We start from the raw sequence: 27780 nt of genomic DNA, 5'->3' as shown, positions 1-27780 counted from the left end.
AGGGATGGCATCTTGTCCAGAGTTGGCACCCACCTGGCACCAGGAAAGATTCTGGCCATCCGCGATCCTGAACTGGAATGAGTGGGTAGATTATTACCTTATTAATCTTATTAATAAAGATTAGTCTTTTATTAATCTTTCTTGTATAGCCCACATTTATTTCAATGTTTAATATTAGAAGTGTTTTGTATGTTTACTTAGAAGTTTGGTCAAAATAAATGGCTTTTATGAGACAAGTCAGAACTTGTGGCTCAGAAGACAAACCCCGCACACATTCAAGTGGATGAAAACAAGCCCCCTACAAGGGCTCTATCCTCCTCCTCCTCCTAGTTGTTATTTAGTTTCAGAACCCGTTTGATGTGTTTTTTTAATCCTATATATATTTTACGGTTGTGACTTATCCATTGTTTGATTTTTGTACAAGAAAATCATTGCTATAGAAATCAGTATACTATTTTTATCTGGAGAGAAGATATTATGGCAACTTAAACTGTGGTCAGATGTTAGAGAAAAATGTATAAATGCCTTCTTGCCATGCTATCAGTCATATTACATTCATTTTATATTGACTGACAATATCGAAAGTTTCTTTTTTTGTTTGTGTAAACTCTAATTTCTATCAAGGTGTAATGAATATTTAAAGTTGGTTTTTCATTACAAATCTCTCAGTGTTGGTTAACTGATTTTTGCCAGGACCATTATGCATTAAGCAAACAAATTCCACAGCCATTTGGGGGTAAAAGAGTAGGTTACTGATTTGAGATATTTCTTCTTTTTTAATGTAGGTGTCTACAGCTATAATTTGTCCTTGGAACACTGCTTTTGCTACATCCCATAGATTTTGGTATGTTGTATTTTTGTGTTCATTTGTCTCAAAGTATTTTATTTTATCTATTTATTTATTTATTTATTTATTTTTGAGACAGAATCGTTCTCTGTTGCTCTGGGTGAAGTGCAGTGGCATGATCACAGCTCACTATAGCCTTGATATCCAGGGCTCAAGCGATCCTCCTACCTCAGCATCCCAAGTAGCTGGGACTATAGGCAAATGCCACCATGCCTGGCTGATTTTTTTTTTTTTTTTTTTTTTAGTAGAGACAAGGTCTTGCTATATTGCCCAAGCTGGCCTCGAACTCCTGAGCTCAAGCAGTTCTCCCACCTCGGCTTACCAAAGTGCTGGGATTACAGGTGTGAGACACCACACCCAGCCCAAAGTGTTTAACTTCCCTTTTGATTTCTTCTTTGACTCATTGGTTGTTTTAGAGCATGTTGTTTAATTTCCACATATTTTTGAATTTTTTTGTCTTCCTTCTGTTATTTGCAGTTTCATTCTATTGTGGTCAGCGAATATACTTTTCATGATTTCAACCTTTTTAAATGTATGGAAAATTGCTTGAGGCCTAACATATGACCTGTTCTAGACAATGTTTCATGTGCACACGAGAAGAACGTCTATTCTGCTGCTGGTGGTTGGAATGTTCTGTATATTCCTGTTAGGGCTAGTTGGTTTATAGTGTCATTCAATTCCTCTGTTTCTTTAATGATCTTATATCTGAGTGTTACATCCATTATTGAAAATGGGGTGTTAGGCCAGGCGTGGTGGCTCACGCCTGTAATCCCAGCATTTTGGGAGGCCGAGGCGGGTGGATCACGAGGTCAGGAGATTGAGACCAGCCTGACCAACTTGTGAAACCCCATCTCTAGTAAAAATACAAAATTAGCTGGGCGTGGTGGTGGGTGCCTGTAATCCCAGCTGCTCAGGAGGCTGAGGCAGGAGAATCGCTTGAACCCAGGAGGCAGAGGTTGCAGTGAGCCAAGATCGCGCCACTGCACTCCAGCCTGGGCGACAAGGCTAGACTCTGTCTCAAAAAAAAAAAAAAAAAAAGTAGCTGGGCGTGGTGGAGGGTACCTGTAGTCCCAGCCACTCGGGAGGCTGAGGCAGGAGAATCACTTGAACCCAGGAGGCAGAGGTTGCAGTGAGCCAAGACCATGCCATTGCACTCCAGCCTGGGCAACAAGAGCAAAACAACGTCTCAAAAAGTAAAAAAAAAAGAAAATGGGGTGTTAGGGCCAGGCACAGTGGCCCACACCTGTAATCCCAGCACTTTGGGAGGCCGAGATAGGTGGATCACTTGAGGTCAGGAGTTCAAGACCAGCCTGGCAAACATGGTGTAACCCTGTCTCTACTAAAAATACAAAAATTAGACAGGCGTGATGGCTGGCACCTGTGATTCCAGCTACTCGGGAGGCTGAGGCAGGAGAATTGCTTGAACCCAGGAAGCAGAGGTTGCAGTGAGCCGAGATCACACCACTGCACTCCAGCTTGGGTGACAAAGCGAGACCCTGTCTTTAAAAACAAGAAAAAGAAAGAAAAGAAAAGTGAAAAAAAAAGAAAATGGGGTGTTAAAGTCTCCAAATATTATTGTACATCTATTTCTCCTTTCAATTTTATCAGTTTTTGCTTCATTTTTTGAGGGGCTCTGTTAGGTATATATGTATATATATACACACACATATATATATGGATTTTATATATATAGGTTATATATATGTATATATATTTATAACAGTTATGTCTTCTGATGGATTGATGCTTTTATCATTATATCATATCCTTTGTTCCTTGTAACAATTTTTGTAACAATAATTTGTAACAAGCTACAAATTATACTAATTTGTCTGACATTAGTGTAATTACTTCTGCTCCGTTTTGGTTACTATTTGCAAAGAATGTTTTACTCTTAACTATTTGTCTTTAAATATAAAGTGAGTCTTTTTTTTTTTTTTTGAGAGAGAGTTTCCCTCTTGTTGCCCAGGCTGGAGTACAATGGCGCAATCTTGGCTCACCGCAACCTCTGCTTCCCCAGTTCAAGGGATTCTCCTGCCTCAGCCTCCTGAGTAACTGTGATTACAGGCATGTGCCACCACGCCCAGCTAATTTTTGTATTTTTAGTAGAGACAGGGTTTCTCCGTGTTGGTCAGGCTGGTCTCGAACTCCTGACCTCAGGTGATCTGACCACCTCAGTGTCTCAAAGTGCTGGGATAACAGGCGTGAGCCACTGCGCCCAGGCAAAAGTGAGTCTCTTGAAGACAGCACATTAATTGGATCATTTTTAATCCAATCTGCAATCTATTTTATAATTCAAGAGTTTACTCAATTTAAATTTAATGTATTTACTGATTAGAAAAGATGTCACTTTTGCTATTTTTCTATTTGTTTTCTGTATGTCTTATATATTTTTTTCAGTTCCTCCAATGCTGCCTTCTTTTGTGGTAAATAGATATTTTATAGTATACTATTTTAATTCTCTTGTCATTTCTTTTACAATATGTTTTTGAATTATTTTCTTAGTGGTTGCTCTGCAGATTACAATGTACATCTTAGTTTATAATAATCCTGTAGGATTAATATGTTTTTTTGTTTTTTTTTTTTGAGACAGAGTCTCACTCTGTTGCCCAGGCTGGAGTGCAGTGGTGAGATCTTGGTTCACTCAAGCTCCACCTCCCGGGTTCACGCCATTCTCCTGCCTCAGCCTCTCGAGTAGCTGGGACTACAGGCGCCCACCACCACGCCCGGTTAATTTTTTTTTTTTTTTTTTTTTTTTTGTATTTTTGGTAGAGACGGGGTTTCACCGTGTTAGCCAGGATGGTCTCGATCTCCTGACCTCGTGATCCACCTGCCTTGGCCTCCCAAAGTGCTGGGATTACAGGTGTGAGCCACCGTGCCCAGCCTGATTTAGTTTTAATAGCATACAAAATCTTTGCTTTGCTCTCTCTTTATATTGTTATTTCTGTTGTTGGTGGGCCAGTTTAGGTTCTTGACTTCACTGTACAAAAGAATTTGAGAGTGAATCTAAAGTGAAAAATACGCAAAAGAGGCCGGGTGCGGTGGCTCATGCCTTTAATCTCAGTACTTTGGGAGGCCGAGGCAGGCAGATCACCTGAGGTCAGGAGTTCGAGACCAGCCTGGCCAACATAGCGAAATCCCGTCTCTACTAAAAATACAAAAATTAACCAAGTGTGGTGGCAGACTCCTGTAATCCCGGCTACTCAGGAGGCTGAGGCAGGAGAATCGCTTGAACCCTGGAGGCAGAGGTTGCAGTGAGCCAAGATCTCACCACTGCACTCCAGCCTGGGTGACAGAATGAGACTCCGTCTCCCAAAAAATAATAAAAATAAAAATAAAGGCTGGGCACGGTGGCTCATGCCTGTAATCCCAGCACTTTGGGAGGCCAAGGCAGGTGGATCACTTGAGGTCAGGAGTTCGAGACCAGCCTGGCCAACATGTGAAACCCTGTCTCTACTAAAAATCCAAAAACTAGCTGGTCGTGATGGTGCATGCCTGTAATCCCAGCTACTAGGGAGGCTGAGGCAGGAGAATTGCTTTAACTCAAGGGGTGGAGGTTGCAGTGAGCCAAGATTCCACCACTACATTCCAGCCTGAGCAACAGAATGAGACTCTGTCTCAAAATAAATAAATAAAATAAAATAAAGGCAGGAGCAAAATGCCTTTCATAAAAATACTGTATCCAATAATGACAAGTATCAAAGATACTATTTGGTGACTGACAATTATCTGCTACAAAACAGGAAGCACAATATATTTACTGGATTGTTTTTCAGATTGCAGGTGCCCTCTGGCATCCAAAAGAGGGATTTCTCATAAATATAATCTGCAGTGAGATCCACTTCATCATTCATTTATATCAATTTTTTTTCTTTAATTCTTTTTATCTCCCTGCTCCACCTCACAGTGACACTATGTTACTAAAAGCATTAAATATCTGGGATTTATGCTTCAAACCAAGACATCATTTGAGTAATTTAAAATGATATACAGCTCTCATGTAAAAATGATGCTTTGTGGTCACAATTACCTCAAAAAGTAATTATTTCAAATAGCCTGAGGTATCATGCTTTAGCAATTACAGAAGCATGCTTTTGACACCTGGCAACTTTTAAAGTTAGGCAAATGTGAAATGCTGAAAGATGTGAACGGCTGTTCCTCTGTATAAGTTGAGAGTGCAGCAAACTCAGGTAACGGCTTTATTTTTTAAATTAACCTCACCAGCCCACAGTTATACATACTAAATCCAAGACTTTTGGAAATACAGATCCAAAGGAGGGAATACCTTTGTCAAGTCACAAAAGTTTGCCAAATCAATATAGTAGTCTTTAATACAACACAATCATACTTTTGTTGAAGTCTTACATTATTTTCATGAAAATTTTCACACTAAAAATATCCTTTAAGTGCAAAATTGCAACATTGTATATTTTAATGGTGGTTTTGAACGTGGCAAGATATTTTATACAAATTAATATGGCTTTTTTTTTTTTTTTTTTTTTTTGAGACAGAGTCTTGTTCTGTCACCCAGGCTGGAGTGCAGAGGTGCAATCTCGGCTCACTGCAACCTCCGCCTCCCAGGTTCAAGCGATTCTTCTGCCTCAGCCTCGCTAGTAGCTGACACTACAGGCATGTGCCACCACGCCCGGCTAATTTTTTGTATTTTTAGTAGAGACGGGGTTTCACCATGTTAGCCAGGCTGGTCTTGATCTCCTGACCTCGTGATCTACGCGCCTCGGCCTCCCAAAGTGGTGGGATTACAGGCGTGAGCCACCACGCCCGGCCTAATACAGCTTTTAAAGTTTGCAATTTAGGGGTGGCACTGTGGTTCACATCTGTAATCCCAGCACTTTGGGAGGCCAAGGCGAGAGGATCACTTGAACCCAGGAGTTTGAGACCAACCTGGACAGTACAATGAAACCCCATCTCTTAAAAAAATTGCAGTTTCTCCACTTAACATGAATGCCTTCTTGCAAGCTGTTGAAGTTTAATGCAGCAGCGCAATTGTGTGTGTACAAAACGCTCTTCTTGATTCTGCAGTTGGCCCAAATCCAGATAGAGTTCCAAAGTACAAAGAGCCTTCAAATTCTACCTTAAGGAGATTCCACAGTCTTTAAAAGTATTTGTCAGTCGGGCGCAGTGGCTCATGCCTGTAATCCCAGCACTTCGGGAGGTCAAGGCAGGCAGATCACCTGAGGTCGGGAGTTCGAGCCCAGCCTGACCAACATGGAGAAACCCCCGTCTCTACTAAAAATACAAAATTAGGCCGGGCGCGGTGGCTCATGCCTGTAATCCCAGCACTTTGGGAGGCCGAGGGGGGCGGATCACGAAGTCAGGAGATTGAGACCATCCTGGCTAACACGGTGAAACCCCATCTCTGCTAAAAATACAAAAAATAGCCGGGCGTGGTGGCGGGCGCCTGTAAGCTACTCGGGAGGCTGAGGCAGGAGAATGGCATGAACCCAGGAGGCAGGGCTTGCAGTGAGCCGAGATAGCACCACCGCACTCCAGCCTGGGTGACAGAGCAAGACTCCGTCTCAAAAAAAAAAAAAAATACAAAATTAGCCAGGTGTGGTAGCGCATGCCTGTAATCCCAGCTACTTGGTAGGCTGAGGCAGGAGAATCAGTTGAACCCGGGAGGCAGAGGTTGCGGTGAGCCAAGATTGTGCCATTGTACTCTAGCCTGGGCAACAAGAGCGAAACTCCACCTCAAAAAAAAAAAAAAAAAGTATTTGTCAATATTTTATGGTTTTTTGCATGGAGGACTTGCACAAATTCTGTTAGGGTCATTGCTTGGAATAGTTTGTTGTTGTTGTTGTTGTTTCTTTTTTTTTTTTTTTGCACATGGAGTCTCGCTCTGTCACCCAGGCTGGAATGCAGTGGCATGATCTCAGCTCACTGCAACCTAGGCCTCCCAGGTTCAAGCAATTCTTCTGCCTCAGCCTCCCAAGTAGCTGGGATTACAGGTGCCCGCCACCATGCCTGGCTAATTTTTTTTTTTTTTTTTTTTTTTGGTAGAGATGGGGTTTTGCCACGTTGGCCAGGCTGGTCTCAAACTCCTGACCTCAGGTGATCCACCTGCCTCAGCCTTCCAAAGGGCTGGGATTACAGGCGTGAGCCACCGTGTCCGGCCTCATTGTGTGGAATTGGATGGTCTTTTGGGTTATTATAAATGGTGACTGTGGGATGCAAAAGAATGGCCCCCAAAGATATTTATTTCCTAATGCCCAGAATCTGTGAATATGTTACATTTCACCACAAAAGGAAATAAGGGTTGTAGATGGAATGAAGGTTGCTAATCAGAGAGATTAAGATAGGGAGACTAGCCTGGGTTATCCAGGTGGGCCCAATCTACTTCCATGAACCCTTAAAAGTGAAAGACAGGCAGAAGAATGGGCCTAAGAGGTGCCACCTGAGAAGGATTCAATGGCCTTGCTGGCTCTGAAGCTGGAAGGAGCCACAAGCCAAGAAATGCAGTGGCCTCTAGAAGCTGGGAACAGCCTTCAGTTCACAGAGAGCAAGAAAACAGTCCTGCAATCACAGGGAACTGAATTCTACCAAGCCATGAGCCGAGAACATTCTCTCCTAGAGCCTTAGAAAAGAATGCAGCCCTGCTGGCATCTTGACTGTAGCTCTGTGAGAGCTATCTAGAACTTCTCAGCTGCACAGCTGTAAGATACTAAACTTCTGTTGCTTTAAGCCACTGAGTTTGTGATATTTGTTACGGCAGCATAGACATTTAGTAGAGATTTACTTTAAAATGTTTATTTTCTGTTTTTGTATCTAGCAACTTTACCTAATTATTAATTCCCATACATTTTCTAAAGATTCTTTTAGATTTCCTGTATTTTCAATCAAATCATCTGAATTATGGCAGTTTTATATCCTCATTTCCAATCCACGTAGCTTTTACTTCCTTTTCTTGCTTGACTCACAGGCTGGATAATGCTGTAAAGAAGTGGTGAGAGTATACATCATTCTCTCTTTTTTTTTTTTTTTTTTTGAGAGAGATGGGGGGTGGGTCTTGCTGTGTCGCTCAGGCTGGTCTCGAACTCTTGGGCTCAAGAGATCCTCCCACCTCAGAGTATTATTCTTTTTCTTAATCTGAATGAGAAATTTTTCACCTATAACAATAACGTTGACTACCAGTTTTTGTAGATACCTTTATCTAATTAAGGAAACTGCCATCTCTTCCTATTGAATGGATTTAAAAGTTATCAGTGTAATTTATTTTTTGGTTTCTCATAATTTTTCTTCTTTATTAACATGGTGGATTGCACTGATGGGTTTTCTTTATTTTCTTTATAAAAAATTTGTGGTGGCTATTTGTTCCTTTTTTTTCCTTTTTTTTTTTTTTTTTGTTGTTGAAGGGGAATTCACATAACATAAAACTAACCATTTTGAAGTGAACAGTTCCATGGTAATACACTCACAATGTTGTGCAACCACTTTAAATAGTTCCAAAACATTTTGTTACCCTTAAATGAAACCCCACACCCATTCAGCAATTGTTCCCCACATCTCTCAGGCTCTGGCAACCACGAATCCGCTTTCTGTCTGTATAATTATAGATTCCATTTCATATAAATGGAATCAGGCAATATGTAACCTTTTGTGTCTGGCTCCTTTCACTGAGCATGATATTTTCAAGGTTCCTTCATGCTGTAGCATGGATCACTACTTCATTCCTTTTTGTGGCTGAATAGTATCCTATTGTATACCATTTTTTGTTGATCCGTTCCACTGAGTTTTATATGTCTGTTATTTTCTTTTTTCAGTTACTATTCTGTTTGTTTTATTTAATAACTGGTTGAAGGCCAGCTACGGTGCTTTGCTTACCCTATGGGTTTCCACTTTCACCAACTTTCTTGCCAGCTCATTGATGCATTTAATAACATTGAATAAAACCTTTATTCAACCTTTCTGGTGTTCAGAGGGAGGTCGGGGCAGTCTGGATACCTACACTGCTAAACTGCTAAAAACAAATCCCTATGCAATTTTTTTAAAACCCAGAATGATTTTAATATATGTTTTTTCTCTTAAAAACAGCTACAGTGGGCTGGGCGCGGTGGCTTACGCCTGTAATCCCAGCACTTTGGGAGGCCAAGGTGGGAAGATCACTTGAGGTCAGGAGTTCTAGACCAGCCTGGCCAACATGGTGAAGACCTGTCACTACTAAAAATGCAAAAATTAGCCGGGCATCATGGTAGGCACCTGTAATCCCAGTTACTTGGGAGGTTGAGGCAGGAGAATCGCTCGAACCTGAGAGGCGGAGGTTGCAGTGAGCTGAGATTGCACCACTGCACTCCAGCCTGGACGACAGAGCAAGACTCCATCTCAATCAAACAAACAAACAAAAAATAGCTACAAAGGCCTTGGAAAAAGTGACGTTGAAAAAAGTTTTGAGTACATAAAAGTTTAAGGTAAAAAGCACCCTGCATCCTGCCATATATTCAACAAACATCGAGTAAATCCTCACTGGAGGGTGGTTATGACCAGTCAGTGGCATTCACACTCAAAGGGAGGCACAGGCATTAGGTTAGCAATTTCCACTGTGCTGAAAGTTACACAAGGGTGAGTACAGGGTGTTCCGAGAGCCTTCTCCTTCCCAATTGGGTTAAGCCGTTCCAAGGAGGCCTGTATTCTCAGTCCCACCTTCAGACCTGGGCAAGCCCTCAGGGACCCTTGCTGTTTGGAGTGACTTCTCAATGTTTTCAAAGTCCCTCTCTACTGCGTGGGACAAGTTGGGGCTGGCAGTACTGTTCCCAGACCAAGCCCAGGCCGGGTCTGGCTGCGTGTTCTAGTGGCTCAGTAACAAGAAGCAGATAAACTAGGAAAGGAAGTTTATTGCTGTAACCAGATACAGGGAGAAGGTCGGAGATAGTTTCATCAGACCAACTTGAAGCGTTACAATTTTCTCAGTGCTTACGTGTGTGGGGGTTATATGGCTATGTGTGGTATCACGTTCGGCTAAGTCTATAGGTGACTAATTTTGTTCTAACTAGAAGGTTAGGAGCCAAAAATGCCTTCTAAGTTTAATGAATCTATGAGGACCCCAGTATCATCAAGGCCTGTCTCCCAAATTCTAATTAATGAGGACTGTGGTACTGAAGTGATTATTTCTATCTTCTCTCTTTTATGGTTTGGTCCAGAGAGCTGCCTTAGACTATCCAGTAAATCTGTCCACACAGCTGCCTTTGTTACCTTGACGCGTCCCAGATTTCATTGACCTGAGACGGGTCCTGGCACAAGGAATGTAAGGCTGTCTCCATTATCTTGACTTGCTCCAAGTTTGGGAGAAGCCTGTGCAAAGCTTCTCCTGAACGTATGTTTCATTTCTGGCTTTGAGATCTGGGCATCGATTTCTCTGGGTCTAATTATTAGCTCGATGTTAAGGCAGTGCTGTGGAAATGTGTCTGTGTAACTGGGGTGCTATGCAGGCCTGTCTGTGTTACTGTCAGGGAGAATTGGCCTGGCCCAGTACCTTCCCTGGGCAGAGCCTAGAGCAGGACTTTGAGGTCCTCAGCTCCAATTCTCCCTGTTGGGGGCACCCTCCAACTCTCTACCCCTAACGCCTGCACGTGGGGTGGACTAGATGCTCCCAGGAGCTTGGGGAAACTTGTACTGAGGGGCTTCTTCCAGAGCTATGTGTCTGGCTCTGGTTCTAGGAAGGTAGGGTGGTGGGCCAATTCAGCTGACCAGTGAGCTATTTCTTTTGCAGAATTGCCTGAGATTGGACCACCAGCATGGTGTCTAGAAAACGACTTTGGGGTGTCTCAAGTTGCTTATATAGACAGGAATCCTGGCTCCCCCTCCTCCAAATTGCCAGCCACCCCTTCCCCTTCCCCTTCCCCGCAAGGATAGCCCTGCCTATAATTCTTTGTAGCATTCAACATGATTGTGATTGTTTACTGTCTTCCTGCCTGGCTTCTTTCCTTCCTCTTTTCCTCCTTCCCCTACTATTCCCTTCCTTCCATTCATTCATTCAACCCAGACACCATTCAAGGTTCTGGGGATGTGGGAATAAATGCATTTCTGCTTCCTTGGAGCTTATATTCTGAGGCAGGAGCTGGGCAGTAAAAAAGTAATTCAAAAAGCAGGATAGAGATAAATGCTATACACATAACACCAGAATGAGGTAAATTCATGGGGGTCTACTTGGCCCCGGGGGGAGGTCAGATAATGTCTTCTCTCTGAGGAAACCACATTTGAGTGGAAACCTAAATGAGGAGTCAGCCTTGCAAAAATGAACCTTCCACTCTTTTCCATTGAGTAGAAAATTAAATGAGGAGTCAGCCTCGCAAAGTTTTGTTGCATTGTTCTAGCGAAGAAACGGTACCTGCAAAGGCCATGGGGTGTTTCCTGCTATTCGTTCATTCATTCAACAGCAGGTTCCTGGAGCGTGGTGGGTGAGAGGAATAAGAGCCTGAGACAGGGCTGAAGAGATCAGCAACAGCACATTGTGCAAAACCCCTGTAGACACGATGACATAGAGTTTGAATATTATCCAAAAGCATGCGGGAAGCCATTTCAAGGTTTCTTTCTTTCTTTCTCTCTCTCTCTTACTTTCTCTCTCTCTCTCTCTTTCTTCTTTCTTTTTTGACAGAGTCTCGCTCTATAACCCAGGCTGGAGTGTAATGGCATGATTTTGGTTCATTGCAACCTCTGCCTCCTGGGTTCAAGCAATTCTCCTGCCTCAGCCTCCCAAGTAGCTGGGATTGCAGGTGCCCACCACCACACCTGGCTAACTTTTGTATTTTTAGTAGAGACAGGGTTTCACCATGTTGGCCAGGCTGGTCTCGAACTCCTGACCTCAGGTGATCCCCCTGCCTCAGCCTCCCAAATTGCTGGGATTACAGGCGTGAGCCACCACCCCTGGGCCCATTTCAAGGTTCTCAACAGGGTGGTGCAGTATCAGTTGTGCAGATGTGGGGACTACAGATTGGAGAAGGGCTGGTAGGGGAAGCAGGGAGATCAGTGTAACTCAGAGAATGAAGTCTGAGATCACGGCAGGTGGCAGTGGAGGTGGCTAGAGTCCAGGTGGGCTTGGAGACAAATGTGGTGGGGTGGGGTTTGCTCTTAGGTTGGATGTGGAGGTCCTGGAGGAAAGGATGGAAACAGGATGACTTCTAGGTCTCTGACTTGAACAAACAGAACGACAATACTGTTAGGTAGTTAGATGGACATTAGCAGCTGGGAGAGGGAGAGAGAAGAAAGCAGGAGGGCTGTCACTAAGACCGGCCCTGGCCCACCTAAGTTCAGCCCGAGACCGTCCTAACTCCACCCTAATGGATGGAATTTATGGTACAATCTGGGGCCAGCACATCCTGGAGAAAGAAAAACTGGGGCACAGATAACGATGGCCTAAAGCCACACGTGCCCAGTCCATGTAGGCCATAACCCTGGGAAAACCCATCCTCATTATAGTCGTTATAATAAAATTTACATGTGGTTTTGCCTCTCTGAGTGGACTTTTCTTAATGAATTATGGGTAAAAACATGTGCAGTTTAACTTCAGGGATATAACCATAAACTGCCAATCAAATGATATCATCCTGTCACTCAAACACAGCCCAGGCCTCAACTCCTCCAACAAACCCCATAAAAGCACCTTGAGTTTTGTAAAGAGGGGCTGATTTTACTTCCCAGAAATGAGCCTGCTCTCCCTCAGAGTGTTTTACTGTGTTGCAATAAATCTTGCTGTAAGCTTGCATTTCAGTGTTAGTTTGCTTTTTTTTTTTTTTTTTTTTGTGAGATGGAGTCTCGCTCTGTCACTCAGGCTAGAGTGCAGTGGCGCAATCTGCCTCAGCCTCCCGAGTAGCTGGGACTACAGGCGCCCGCCACCATGCCCGGCTAATTTTTTTGTATTTTTAGTAGAGATGGGGTTTCACCGTGTTCGCCAGGATGGTCTCGATCTCCTGACCTCGTGATCCATCTGCCTTGGCCTCCCAAAGTGCTGGGATTACAGGTGTGAGCCCGGCCTTGTTTGCAATTCTTTGCTCACTATCACAAGAACTGAGATTGCTGGTCCAGAGCTCCAGCTCTGTTGATCTTGGTTAAAGAATCCATTCCAACACAGGATGCCCGGTAACAATACCACTGGCAGAGACGAGGAAGCCTGGGGGACAAGTGACAGATTTTGAGATGGGTGTCAGCAATTAGAAAGTTATTTGTGCTGGGCGTGGTGGCTCACGCCTGTAACCCCAGCACTTTGGGAGGCTGAGGCAGGCAGATCACCTGAGGTCGGGAGTTCGAGACCAGCCTGACCAACATGGAGAAACCCCGTCTCTACTAAAAATACAGAATTAGCCAGGTGTGGTGGCACATGCCTGTAATCCCAGCTACTTGAGAGGCTGAGGCAGGAGAATTGCTTGAACCCGGGAGGCGGAAGTTGCGGTGAGCCAAGATCACATCATTGCGCTCTAGCCCGGGCAACAAGAGCAAAACTCCATCTAAAAAAAAAGAAAGAAAGAAAGAAAGAAAGTTATTTGTAATATGATAATAGATTTCAGGTGTAATACCTGAGTGGAGATAGTGAGTAGGCAGATGAATTTTTTTATCCTGGAGTTCGGGGGAGAATCTGACCTGTAACTATACACTTGGGAGGAGGGATCAGCATATACACATTATTTCAAGGCATGGAGAGAATGTGAAGAAGCCCAAAATTGAGCTCTGAGGAACACTAACTTTTCAATGTTGAGTGCAGCGGGAGGAGTGTAGCAGAAACTAATTGAGTCCATATATATATACATATATACACACATATTTTAAATTAAGATAAGTTACACTAGAGCCTGTTTGTGTGGTGTTAATGGTCCAGAACAGAAGGCTGACAATTTAGGAGAAGGATCAACAAAATATCAAAATCTCAGAAAATGCAGGTGGTAGCCAGGCACTCACACCTTGTAATGTCAACACTTTGGGAGGCAGAGGTGGGAGGATCACTTGAGCCCGGGAGTTCAAGACCAGCCTGGGCAACATACGGAGACCATGTCGCTACACAAAAATAAAAAATAAAAATTAGCTGGTGTGGTAGCACATGCCTGCTGTGGGAAGCTACAAGGGAGGCTGAGGTGGGAGGATTGCTTGAGGCCGGGAGGTCAAAGTTGCAATCAGTCGTGATGGTGCACTCCAGCCTGGGCAACACAGTGAGACCCTGTCTCTTTAAAAAAAAAGAAAAAAAAAGCAGGGGGATGGGCTGCAGGAGCTTAGGTGTAGGGATCGGCATAAGTGTGGCTGGAGGTAGGTTTGTCTGCTTGGTGGAGGGAGGAGGGAGCTTATGTCTTACGGCTTCACTTTCCTAAGTGGATTATACATGAGGCAGAAAGGGAGTGTGAGAGGGCTGACTGTGCACATGAGCTGATGTGGGGAAAAGCAAAGCAAGCCTACTAGAGATTCAGAGTAGGATCCTTTGGTAACATTGTGTCCGTTTGAGCTTTATCATCATTAAAGTGAAATCTGCCAGCTCAGTTGTAATTTTCTTCTGGGAATACTCAGCTCTTCAGGTGCAGGTAACAGGCAAAGGGAAGGGCTCACCCAGATCTGGTGTCTTAAACAGGGAAGTGCCTCAAGGGGAGAGAATGCCAGGATGGAGGGTGTTCAGGAAGCAGTGATTGTGGCAAGGGACCATGTGACAGCCTGGGTAAGCCGGGAGTGACCTGATAGCACCGAGGGAGGCTGAAGAATGCCTGCTCATGTATTTCAGGAAATAAACAGGAAATGGTGTTCAGGAAGTGCTGGACTGTGTAGCCTCCAAGAAAGCAGGCCCCAAGGCTGTACTGTCAATGCTTGTTTTTTGTTTTTTTTTTTTGAGACGGAGTCTCTGCCGCCCAGGCTGGAGTGCAGTGGCGGTATCTCGGCTCACTGCAACCTCTGCCTCCTGGGTTCAAGTGATTCTCCTGCCTCAGCCTCCCGAGTAGCTGGGATTACAGGCACGCGCCACCACGCCCAGCTAATTTTTGTATTTTTAGTAGAGATGGGGTTTCACCATGTTGGTCAGGCTTGTCTCGAACTCCTGACCTCCCGATCCTCCCGCCTCGGCCTCCCAAAGTGCTGGGATTACAGGCAAGCCACTGTGCCTGGCCTGTCAATGCTTGTCTTTTTAGCTCCTAACAGTACCTGGCTCACTGCAGGTGTTCACCAATGTTTGTCGAGCTGCACTTGTCAAAGTGAAGGTGGTGCTATGAAGTCAGTGGATGTCTTGGTCTGGCTAAGATGCTAATTTCTGACCTACTTGGTATCTGCCGTGCTGGGCCACTTTGTTGGGTAATGAAGTCCATCAGTGAAGACAAACAGCTGAAACACATGACTAGGGACAAGGACAAAATGACCAAGAACTGAGCCAAGAACTCGAATAATGCATAGTCAAGGCTGTTTAAAAACAATTTTATGGGCCAGGTGCTGTGGCTCACGCCTGTAATCCGAGCTACTCTCAGGAGGCTGAGGCAGGAGAATTGCTTGAACCCGGGAGGCGGAGGTTGTAGTGAGCCGAGATCACACCACTGCACTCCCGCCTGGGTGACAGAGTGAGACTCCGTCTCCAAAAAACAAACAAAAACAAAACCAATTGTACACGTTCTTCAGCCTTAGTTCTTGTGAGGTGGGTATTGTCTTTCTCTTTTTACCTTTGTTCGCTTTCTGAGTCACTTTCTTTAGTAAAAGGTGAGATTTATAGGATCTGAAACCAGAACATTGACTCACTTTTTTTTTTTTTTTTTGAGACAGTCTCACTCTGTCGCCAGGCTGGAGTGCAGTGGCGTGATCTCGGCTCACTGGAACCTCCGCCTCCCAGGTTCAAGTTATTTTCCCACCTCAGCCTCCTGGGCAGCTGAGACTACAGGCACAGACCACCACACCCGGCTAATTTTTGGTAGAGATGGGATTTCACTATGTTGGCCAGGCTGGTCTTGAACTCCTGGCCTTCAGTGATCCACCCACCTCAGCCTCCCAAAGTGCTGGGATTACAGGCATAAGCCACCATTGCCCAGCCTCTGTTAATTTTTATTTTTATTTTTTTTTGAGACAGGGTCTTACTCTGTCACCCAGGCTGGAGTGCAGTGGTGTGATCTCAGCTCACTGCAACCTCTGCCTCCCAGGTTCAAGCGATTCTCTTGCCTTAGCCTCTCAAGTAGCTGGAATTACAGACACACGCCACCATGCCCAGCTAATTTTTTTGTGTGTGTGTATTTTTTTTGGTAGGGATGGAGTTTCATCATGTTGGCCAGGCTGGTCTCAAACTCCTGACCTCAAGTCATCCGCCTGCCTTGTCCTCACAAAGTGCTAGGATTACAGGTGTGAGCCACTATGCCCGGCCTCTTCAGGCTTTGATGTATCTTACCAAATTGCCCTCCAAAAGGAACATAAATTTTATATTAAGTTCTTCTCCATTTGAAATATCTCGGGTGGTTTTGCTTTCCTGATTGATGGAATAGCCCATCATTGAAATTATCTTTGAATATCCAACAGGAGTTGTGCATTGACACTGACACATTTTTTTTTTCTTTTCTTTTTTTTTAGGAGTCTGGTCTGTCTCTGTTGCCCAGGCTGGAGTACATGGTACCATCATAGCTCACTGCAGCCTCAAACTCCTGAGCTCAAGTGATCCTCCCACCTCAGCCTCCTGTGTAGCTGAGACTATCAGCTGCACTACCACACCTGGCTAGCACCTTTCGATAAGTATAACAGAGTGTCCCCTCCCCTCCTCTCCCTTTACCCCTCCCTCCTTCCCTTCCTTCCTTCCTTTTTATAGAGACAAGGTCTCACTATGTTGCCAGGCTGGTCTCGAACTCCTGGGCTCAAGTGATACTCCTGCCTTGGCCTCTCAAAGTGCTGGGATTAGACGTGAGCCACTGTGCCTGGCCTAAGTCAGTTTTTCTACAAGCAATGGAAGAGATTGCTGATTTTTGTTTGTTTTCAGTTAACTACCAGGTAAGTTCAATGACTTGCTTTGACAGGACATCTTATATGAAAAATACCTATCTTTGAACACTAGAATCAAACTCAGGAAGTTGAGCTATGTACACTATGATAGGTACAAGGGAAAGAGACCAGTTTGAGAGAACAGTGGATTCACAACTTCCATCTAACACGAATGTGATCCATATATACATGGAGAGCAGACATCTAAACAACTGGAAACACAGCAGAAGGGCATGCTTTTTCGAAATTGTTAACTTTCTCATTTTCGTTCAGTACCCATATAGCTGAACTCACGTAATGAAATGTTCATAGAATGTGACCCTATTCTCCGCTACAATTAGAGGGATTTGTGAAACTTTTGTCATTTAATAAAACCATTAGTTGTAATTATTTATTAAATCAATTCATATGTTCCTCTCTTTTCACATTCAAATACGTTTTAATAGGAATGGCAATATATTTTAATGCTCCAGAGGAAAGAGTAGAACTCTGGCCATTGTACATTCTTTATTAAACATCAATACTGAAAACAGATTTACTGACATATGTATATAAATATAATCAAACTGAGAAAAAGGGACAAGAAATAGTAATCTCTCTCTCTCATGTGGTGGTGTGATCTTGGCTCACTGCAACCTCCACCTTCTGGGTTCAAGCAATTCTCCTGCCTCAGCCTCCCAAGTAGTTGAAATTACAGGTGTGCACTACCACACCCGGCTAATTTTCGCATTTTTAATAGTGACAGGTCTTCACCATGTTGGTCAGGCCGGTCTCGAACTCCTGACCTCAGATGATCCACCGGCCTTGGCCTCCCAAAGTACTGGAATTACAGGCGTGAGCCACGCATGGCGCCTGGCCTTCGCTTTCTTTTTCTATGTCCTCTCCTTCACTATCGTCTTCATAATAAAAGATGTCTCGAAATGGGAAAACTTGCTTGGGTGCTGCAGGAGTCTGGATTTTAGTGCCTTTTTTCTCCATCATTTTTTCTAACTTTTCCTTCAGCAAAGGTAGAGTCGTCTCATAAAGGTAGTCGATGATCTCTACAGAAAAGAAATTTAATTGTGCAGTTATCTGTCTGTACAAGGCCTCTTATCAAGGTCGAGGCATACAGGAGACTGGTAATGAATATGAACTGCTCTTGTTATTGCTGTGTGTAAGGTCTGGTTCCAATTGGTTTACCCACATTCACTTCTTCAATCCTTGCAAAAATCCTACGAGGTAGGCACTGTTTTTAACTTGTTTTTCAATTGAGGAAACCAAGGCATAAAGACATTAAGAGACTTGCCCAAGGCCTTGGAATTCATAAGGATTCAAACCCGGGTAGTGATGTCTGCTGAACGCAAAGACGCATTTCATCACAGCCCAGGGTACGATATCATCCAAATGGCAGGTCCAGGAGAAAATACCAGTGCCGCGCAGACTGCATGAGAGAGCGCAGGCCTGCAAGCTCGTTAGTGAAAATCCAGGTTCTGGGCTCGGTCTAGAGACTAGGAATTGGTATGTAGGTCTGAAATGAGGCCCAGAAATCTGTATCCTTTTTTTTTTTTTTTTTTTTTTTTGAGATAGGGTCTCGCTCTGTCACCCCGGCTGAAGTGCAGTGGTGCGATCACACTCACTGAAGCCTGGAACTCCCAGGCTCAAGCAATCCTCCCACCTCAGCCTCCCCCTCCCACCTCAGCCTCCCCCTCCCACCTCAGCCTCCCAAGTAGCTGGGAACACAGACAAGCACCACCATGCCTGGATACTTTTTGTATTTTTTGTAGAGATAGGTGTGTGTGTGTGGGAGGGTCTCTCTATGTTGCCCAGAATGGTCTTGAACTCCTCGTCTTAGGTGATCCTCCCACCTTGGCCTCTCAAAGTGTTGGGATTACACGCATAAGCCACTGCATCTGGCCAGAAATTTGTGTTTTTAACAAGTTCCTCACATGGCTCTGATGATCTGAGTTTGGGACTTACATATCTAAACCATCCACAAATGGCTACAAAGAAGGAACTGGGTGTCTTTTATTCTTTCTGGAATGTGTGTATGCTTGTGTGTGTGTATGTGTGTACATGCATGTGGTGTGTGTGAGTGCATGCATGTGGTGTGTGTGAGTGCATGTGGTGTGTGAGTGCATGCATGTGGTGTGAGTGCATGCATGTGGTGTGTGTGAGTGCATGTGGTGTGTGTGAGTGCATGTGGTGTGTGAGTGCATGCATGTGGTGTGTGTGAGTGCATGCATGTGGTGTGTGTGAGTGCATGCATGTGTGTGTGAGTGCATGTGGTGTGAGTGCATGTGGTGTGAGTGCATGTGGTGTGAGTGCATGCATGTGGTGTGTGTGAGTGCTTGCATGTGGTGTGCACGGGCATGTCATGTGTGCATGTGCTGTGTGCACGAGTGTGTGTGTGTGATGGCAACACCAGCAGGACTCAGTTATTTACAGAGTGGTCGCTAAGTGTCAAGCACTGGGATGACCACACCTTACACATTCATGACTTCATTTAGGACTTCTGGAAGTCCTGTCAGATAGGGATTATAATCTGCCTGTTTCCACCATTTTGCAGCTGATGAAGCTGAGGCTCTAAGTCCAGTCACCTGCCTAGGTGACTTTCATTACCAGCATGTGGCACCAAATGCCATGTTCTTAGCCATATAAATATTAAGAATACTAACCTGGAAAAGTCTTTTTCTGCCAAAATGGAACATAGACAGCTTTCAGCCTAGAAAATTTAGTTTGAACGTAAGATGGAGGAACATCACTTTAGAAAAGGAAAGAAAAGATAAAAAGCAAGTTAGTTTAAAAATCTATCATTTCAATACAGTGTAGTAAGTACATTTATTCAGGTGAGGTTTATAGTTTTTTTATCATAAACATAAGATCGTCATACATGTGTGATACAAATATGACACAATTTTTGTGGAATATGGAAAGCTATTGTTTATTTGGTTTAAAAAATGTAAAGGGGAAAAAGAATCAGTAGTACAGAATGGATTCTATTTAAATTAAGATAACTTGTATCACTAGTCGAGAAGGCAAAGTATAATGCCGGCTAACGGGCTGATGCTTACCTTGTGCTCAGCCCTGCCCTAAGCACCTTAACTGCAGCAATAAATAATCCTCACGACAACTCAAGGAGGGAGTTACCACTCTCTCCCTCGTGCTGGAGAGACGAGGAAACTGAGGCACAGAGAAGTTGCCCAAGCTCACACGGCTAATCAGGGATAGAGCTGGGACTTCATCAAGTAGTGTGACTCCAGATCCTACCCTCTTAACCATTACACTCAGGACACATACATATTGGTCACAATTCAAAGACAGATGTTCCCTGATGTTTATTTCACAAAGCTAAAAAGAGCAGATGCTTATGAGGTTTTGGTACGTTTTCAATTTACAACACATTTCAATTTACAATAAGTGGGTCAGAAATTATTCTTAAATTGTTTTTTAAAGTAAAAACCACTAAACTTTTTGGGCACTTTTTCCTAATAAAAGGGGGACATTAAAAAACAATTAACTAATCCAGTTGTTAAAATGATTAGCATGAAGAATTTGATCTGCTAAGTATGTAGAGGTAAAAGATGATCAGATTCTTCCGACCTCTTCATCACAGCAACCACTAGCTGAGGACGTATGTGCCAGGTACCAGACAATGTCTCTTTCTTGCATTATCTTCTTTTTTTTTTTTTTTTGGATGGAGTCTCGCTCTGTCACCCAGGCTGGAGTGCAGAGGCACATTCTCAGTTCACTGCAACTTCTGCCTCCAGGGTTCAGGTTGTTCTCCTGGCTCAGCCTCCTGAGTAGCTGGGATTACAGGTGCCCACCACCACGCCCAGCTAAATGTTTGTATTTTTGTATTTTTAGTAGAGATAGGGCTTCACCATGCTGGCCAGACTGGTCTTGAACTCCTGACTTCAGGTGACCCACCTGCTTTGGCCTCCCAAAGTGCTGGGACTACAGGCATGAGCCACTGCACCTGGCCCATTATCTCCTTTAGCCTTCCTAACAGCCTATTAAACCATAATGCAGATGAGGAAACAAAGGCTCAGACAAATAGGGAACAATTGCCCACAGACTTTAAGTGGAGTCCCTGGACTCTATGCCAAATCTGTCTCGCTCTGAAACCCCAGCTCTAAGGCAGCCTGTGCCTTTTCCCTTCCCATAATGCTGTGCGCCCAACATGCTGCACACCCAAGCCCATGCTTCAAGAAGTAACAATAACTGATCTGGACATTTTAAAACCAAGCAAGTGTTACACCTCATTAGGTGGAGATGCTATCCTTAAATCCTGCTTATATAATTCACAAAGTCTTTAAGAATCTGAGAAGACTGAACCTTCAATATAATTTTTACCATTTTGTTATTAAAACTTTGAGAGTACGTAGTATTTCAAACAGTATTTGACTAGATGCCATAATCTCTATCTTAGAGTTTTGAGATTCGTAAATCTGAAATAGGTAATCAGTTCATCAGTTACCCCCTACCTGGATTTTGTGGGGCCCTTTTATTTATTTTTTTTAAATTTATTTTCTTGAGACAGGGTCTCACTCTTGTCACCCAGGCTGGAATGCAGTGGCGTGATCTCGGGTCACTGCAACTTCTGGCTCCCAGGCTCAAGCGATCCTCCCACTTCAGCCTCCAGAGTAGCTGGGACAACAGGCACGTGTCACCACGTGCAGCTTAATCATCAGTTCTTAAACATGTAATTTTATTTAAAACCATAAAAACCCATTTTAATTTTAAAAATCGTGATCTGAAGAAATGTCACAAAGCATACACAAATTTAATGGAAAAGTTGAATTTTTTTTTTTTTTTTTTGAGACGGAGTCTGTCTCTGTGGCCCAGGCTGGAGTGCAGTGACGCAATCTCGGCTCACTGCAACCTCCTCCTCCCGGGTTCAAGCAATTCTGCCTCAGCCTCCCCAGTAGCTGGGATTACAGGTGCCTGCCACCACGCCCAGCTAATTTTTGTATTTTAGTAGAGATGGGGTTTCACCATGTTGGGCAGGTTGGTCTCAAACTCCTGACCTCAAGCAATCCACCCGCCTTGGCCTCCCAAAGTGCTGGGATTACAGGCGTGAATCACCACGCCCGGCCGAAAAGTTGTATTTTTAAAAAGTGGTTTGACATTATAAAGGGCTTTGTCAATGTAAGTCGTTCTCAAGATGGGAGCTGGTGGGGTGCACATCAGCGTCACCTCCTTCAAAGCACCTGGCACCCTCCCTGCTTGGGGCCTATGATGCTGAAGAGTGGGCACCCTGCCCCTCAGATGAGCTGGAAAAGAAAAGGCTTTGGGACCACGGCATGTATCTGTGAGTCCTGGCAGGGCCTGGACTAAGAATTTCCAATTCTCCACATTCAAGAAGGAAGAGACGGATTGTCCTTTCTTGTTTGGTTATAATCCCAAACCATAAATAACTAACCACCAGAACCAGTTTAAACCCTCCCTAATGGTTCCGCAGAATATTGACTAGAAACAAAACAAAACCTTTCCTAATGGACCAATGGCGACCTCACACCAGTAGCCACACTTCTGGAAGTCAGCCAGGCTGCAGCAGCCTCACCCCACTGTCTACCTTCCAAAACCAAAGGCCAAACAATCCCTCAACATCCCTGCATCTGAAAGTCACTGATCCCCGAGCCCCATGATGCTTGGCAACACGTAGAGGGCCTGTGCTCTGCAGCCCAGCTCTCCCTTGCTTAGCAAGCAGGAAGTTCAGATATCGAGAGTGGTGGGCCTCTCCAATCGCAGGAACTGATTAAAATGCAAGAGCTATGTGCAGTGAAGGCTCACAGTGAAGGGAAAGAGAGACAGCTTATAAACACAAGAGCCATGTTCAATCTCACTTCTCACATGAGAAATGCAAATGAAAACCACAAGGAAACTGACAGAAGCTTAAAGAGGAACAGGATCTTTATATAGTCTTAAAATGTCTTCCCACAGCCATTTCTTACCACCAAAGGAAGAACCAGTATTTTTATACAGTGGGGAAAAGAGGCAGATGCTGCCTTAGCTAAATAATAAAAAAAAGTCAAAACGAGAATCATGTACCTTGTGACGTAATGCAGTGATAGCAAACATCAGGAATATGCTGTACTCCTGCCCGAAGGACACAGCCTGAATCTCCTCAAGAGGAAATACCAGACAAGTGCCAACTGCGGACATTCTGCAAAACACCTAGCCTGTATTCCTCCAAAATTTCACAACCATCAACAGCAAAGATGGACGATCTTCATAGATTAAAAGACAGTAAGGAAGGCCGGGCGTGGTGGCTCACGTCTGTAATCCCAGCACTTTGAGAGGGATTAAGGCCAGGAGTTCGAGACTAGCCTGGACAACATGGCAAAACCCCATCTCTTCACTTAAGGCCAGGAGTTCAAGCATAGCCTGGGCAACATGGCAAAACCCCATCTCTACTAAAAATACAAAAAAAAAAAAAAAAAGGTCAGGTTTGGTGGCTCACGCCTGTAATCTCAGCAATTTGGGAGGCTGAGGTGGGTGGATCACTTGAGGTAAGGAGTTTGAGACCAGCCTGGCCAACATGGTGAAACCTTGTCTCTATTAAAAATACAAAAATTAGCCAGGTATGGTGGCAGGTACCTGTAATCCCAGCTATTCAGAGGCTGAGACAGGAGAACTGCTTGAACCCGGAAGGTGGAGGTTGCAGGGAACCGAGATCACGCTGTTGCACTCCAGCCTGGGCAACAAGAGTGAAAATCCGTCTCAAAAAAAAAAATTAACTAATTAAAAAAAAAAATTAGCCAGGCAGGGTGGTGCATGCCTCTAATTCCAGCTATTTAGGTGACTGAGGCACAAGAATTGCTTGAACCTGGGAGGCAGAGGGTACAGTGAGCTGAGATCACGCCATTGTAACTCCAGCCTGGGCAACAGAGTAAAACTCTTGTCTTCAAAAAAAAAAAAGGACATTAAGGAAATGGAACAATTATTAAAGGGGGAAAATGCTATCAAGGACATCACTGGGACAACTGGTGAAATCTGAATGTGGACTATGTTTTAGAGGGTGTACTATATCAATGTGAAACTTCCTGATTCTCGATTGTACTATGGTTATGTAAAATAACATCCTTGCTTGGGAAGTGGTATCTGCCACTAACTCTTGAATGGTTATGGGAAAAACCGTATTCCCTTGGAGGAGGGAGAGAGGGATGATAAAGTGAACGTAGCAGAATGTTCAGAAGAGGCGACTATGGGTAAAGGGGATGCGGGGTTCTTTCTGTTACTCTTGCAACTTGTTTAGCTTTTTGAAGCCTTTAAGAGACTTTGCATACATTTCATTTGCCTTTCTTGGGTGTCTTCGGTGGCAGGTGGGCTGGAGGGAGGGCTGGTCTGATTTATTTGGTCCAGAGCACAGAGACTGGAAGTCTCGAATAGACACACACATTGCAGCTTTCCTGTTCTGTGGCGCTGGCACGCCACCCTGCAACCACGCAGTGTTTCCTCACCCAAGACTGTATCTTGGCGCTTTCTTTGCCCCACCACCAAGGGGCTTTCTCATTATTTTTTGTAGCTATAAAGAATGTCACTATATGGGTAAAATACATATATAGCCAGTCCCCTATTAACAGGCATTTTGCAGTCAGTTACTCTGTATACAAGTCATTTCATGTATGTGTGAAGTTGTTTTGTAGAATGTATTTCTAGAAATGGAATTATTTGATTCCAAATGGAATTACTAGAATTATTTGAATTTTGAATGGTACTAAGGCTGCAAAGTATGTAAAATTTACCAAAAAAGATAACAATAATTGGAGGGAGTGAATGTAGATCTTTAATAAGGATGGCTGGATTTTGACAGTTGCTGAACTGGGGTGATGGGTACATGAAGGTTCATTTATTTTGTATCTGTCTAAAATTTTCCTAATAAAGTTTCTGAAAAAAATAATTAGGCATTGCTAATAAAGCAGTACTTAGAAGAAAATATATGGCCTTAAATGTATATTACAAAGGAAGAAAAATGGAAAATGAGCTAAGAACCCATCTCAAGAAGTTGAAAAACAACAGCAAAATAAACTCAAAGAGAGCTGAAGGGAGGGTGTGATAAAGAGCTGACATTAGAATAATCACAAGATAGGGTCAACGCAATCAAAGCTGGTGCTTTGAAAAGACAATCTCTGGTAACTCCTATTCAAGAAGTAACAAAAGAGAGTAGGTATAAATAGCCAACATTAGCCATCAGAACATCACTCAGATCCTGCAGACATTTTGCATAAACCATCTATGGAAAATAGATACTGGTTTCCTGTAGGGCTACGCGTGGCTGGTGAGTGGTAAGGGGACACTTTTCACTGTGTTTCCTTTCAGGTTTCTTTCTTTCTTTCTTTTTTTTCTTTTGAGATGGAGTCTTGCTCTGTTGCCCAGGCTGGAGTGCAATGGCACGATCTCGGCTCACTGCAACCTCCGCCTCCTGGATTCAAGCGATTCTCCTGCCTCAGCCTCCTGAGTAGCTGGGACTACAGGCACCTGCCATCATGCCCGGCTAATTTTTGTATTTTTGTAGAGACAGAGTTGAACCATGTTGGCCAGGCTGGTCTTGAACTCCTGACCTCAGGTGATCTGCCCACCTTGGCCTCCCAAAGTGCTGGGATTACAGGCAACAGCCACCGTGCCCAGCCTACGTTTCTTTAATTCTGGACTACGTAATCTATTACCTATTCCAGAAAAACAGCAAAATCAAACTGAACAGTCAAGTCCTTTTTCCTTATGGGTGGGGCATGATATTCAGTTCTGTATTTGAATTGTTACACACAACTAAAACGTTCTAACTGGGAACCGACCAAGTCATTTAACCAGCGCTAAAGCATGGGGTCTCGGCAGGGTAACACATCTGAGTCACCTGGAGCTCTGAACAATCCTGACAGCCAGACCCCACACCAGACCAATCCCATTCATGCGAAGCCAGACCCCACACCAGACCAATCCCATTCACGTGGCACTGGTATTTTTTAAAAGTTCCCCAGATGATTTTGAAGTGAGAGCTGGGCTGAAAACCAGAGAATTGCTAGTGTTTACAAAGTTCCAAATTGGGTACACAAAGGTAACTGGAACTCCTGGATGTCTGGAGCATGTGCTGTGTTGTCAACTGTCTGAAGTCCCCTGAAGCGTGGGAGTCTGGCCTGCAGACGCACCCAGCCCATCGCTGCCATCATTTTACTCACTGTCCTGGGCCACCTGGTCCCTTTCCAGTCCCTTGAATGTGCCCAGCCAGTGCCGGCTCAAGGTGTCTGCATTCACTACTCTCTGTCCGAACACCTTCAGTCTCATCCCCGCGTGGCTACCCTGCCACCGCTTCTGCTTCCAAAGTCTTCCCTAACCACCCTATCTGATTGCCCCCCAAGTCCCTTCTACTCTATTTTTGTTTTCTTTTTGGTACCATGCTATCTGAAATGAGCTTATTTGTTTACAGTCTCTTCCCAGAACTAAATGTGAGTTCCTAAAGTCCTTATTCATCACTACGTTTTGTGCCTGGTATACAGAAGGTAGTCAATAATTATTATTAGTTTGATATCGTTATCATCAATGTAGTTTTTAGGTTAATTCTATACTATACAAAACTTGGCATTTGTGTCAGCAGAATGGATGCTCTACCAGGCAAGGAACTTGTCTTTTGTTCAATGCTGTATCCCCAGAGCCTAGAAAAATGCCTGGCATATAGGCACTCGTATTTGGTGGGTGAATCGTAATTCTGAGCCTTTGATTTTTCAATAATTGGAATTGATAAAAGGTATGTACTGGGAAAATTCACTTCATTGTTACTAAAGTACCTATAATATCACCTCCAATGCCTGCCAAGGTCAACTCGACTGTATGGTAATACTTCCTTACACGATTATTTTTCCACTGGAAAACTGAAATAGGAGGGAGGTGGGTGGGCCATAGGTATTATGCTCTAGCTAAAATCTGTAATCACAAAACACCTGAGGTGTGATGATCTATGTGACACTAAAGAAAAGGGAAGAAAAATGAAAAACATATCCAACTAATGATGTATTTAGTGTCATGAAAACCTGATCTACCTAGCAGCTCAGAGCCTTTACGTATACACTGCTCCTAAAATTACGGTTTCCTCTGCACTAACAAATTGGTTTCCTAGCAAATACACTGAATTTTAACCACCGCTTATATAAAATTCCAAATGCAGCATCACTATCAGCCCTGTAAGATGATAGGGAGTTATTACATTTATTAAGTCATCTCTATATTTTAATTAGTTTAATATTAAACAAATGGTCTTACCCTATGGCACTAGCAAGATCTTCCCAGTCTATTTCATTAGTATCTTCCACATTTATTTCATACAACCTGTGAGAAAAAATAAAAATTAAATTTTCAAGCAAAAATAATCATGATAGCCATCTTCATGGATGCGTGGAGTGCTGAGAGCTGGAAGGTATGCGCGCTTTCGCCGCATTCCAGCTCCCTCATTACACATGCACAGTGAGCTCAGCATCCCAGCCCAAGGTTAATCCAGGTCAGTCAGTTGGTGGGCTACAGAGATGGGCTGAAAAGACCTCTTTCCTCTTTCTGAGCCCTTTGTGTCTCTCAACAAACCATGTTGCTTTCTCACAGTAAAAAACACCACCTCATCGTTCAACATAGACACACAGTAAGAGGACATCTGTACTATGTGACAGACACTGTGAAGGTCTTTTTTTTTGATACAGGGTCTCGCTCTGTCACCCTGGCTGGACTGCAGTGGCGTGATCGTGGCTCACTGCAGCCTCAACCACCTGGACTCAGGCAACTCTCCCACCTCAGTCTCTCAAGAAGCTGGAACCATAAGCACGTGGCACCATGCCTGGCTAATTTTTTAGATTTTGTGTAGGGATGGAGTCTTGACATGTTGCTCAGGCTGGTCTCAAACTCCTGGGCTCCTCCTGCCTTGGCCTCCCGGTGTTGGGATTATGGGCGTCAGGCACCACGCCGAGCCAAGTTAAGACCTTAAAGTGCACAAATTCATTTACAGTAACCCTCCCCGCCCCATCTACAGACAGGGAAATGGTGCCAAGAGACTCAGT

General features: G+C 43.9%; 1 protein-coding gene and 1 long non-coding RNA gene across 4 annotated transcripts in view; one reads left to right on the top strand and one right to left on the bottom strand.

Annotated features, from left to right (window-relative positions):
- Positions 1 to 783: 783 nt before the first annotated feature.
- Positions 784 to 16774, top strand: LOC134807707 (uncharacterized). Its single transcript, XR_010148810.1, has 3 exons — positions 784 to 844; positions 16364 to 16522; positions 16621 to 16774. It is a non-coding gene; the product is annotated as an uncharacterized LOC134807707 (long non-coding RNA).
- A 481-nt stretch (positions 16775 to 17255) lies between these two features.
- Positions 17256 to 27780, bottom strand: part of TTF1 (transcription termination factor 1) — a 33122-nt gene continuing 22597 nt past the window's right edge. For all 3 annotated transcript variants that reach the window (XR_001721062.4, XM_016961934.3, XM_016961936.3), the window contains 3 exons: positions 26999 to 27064; positions 19420 to 19505; positions 17256 to 17805 (listed from right to left, as the gene is read on the bottom strand). Coding sequence is in view for 2 of the 3 variants with exons in the window: in XM_016961934.3 (XP_016817423.2) it covers positions 17552 to 17805; positions 19420 to 19505; positions 26999 to 27064 (406 nt within the window). In the remaining variant the exon portion in view is untranslated. The remainder of the gene's footprint in view (positions 17806 to 19419; positions 19506 to 26998; positions 27065 to 27780) is intronic.

Source organism: Pan troglodytes, chromosome 11, assembly GCF_028858775.2.
Source record: "Pan troglodytes isolate AG18354 chromosome 11, NHGRI_mPanTro3-v2.0_pri, whole genome shotgun sequence".
NCBI classification, from domain to species: domain Eukaryota; kingdom Metazoa; phylum Chordata; class Mammalia; order Primates; family Hominidae; genus Pan; species Pan troglodytes.
The sequence above is the reverse complement of the archived record's forward strand: the minus strand, read 5'-3'. Positions and strand labels throughout refer to the sequence as shown.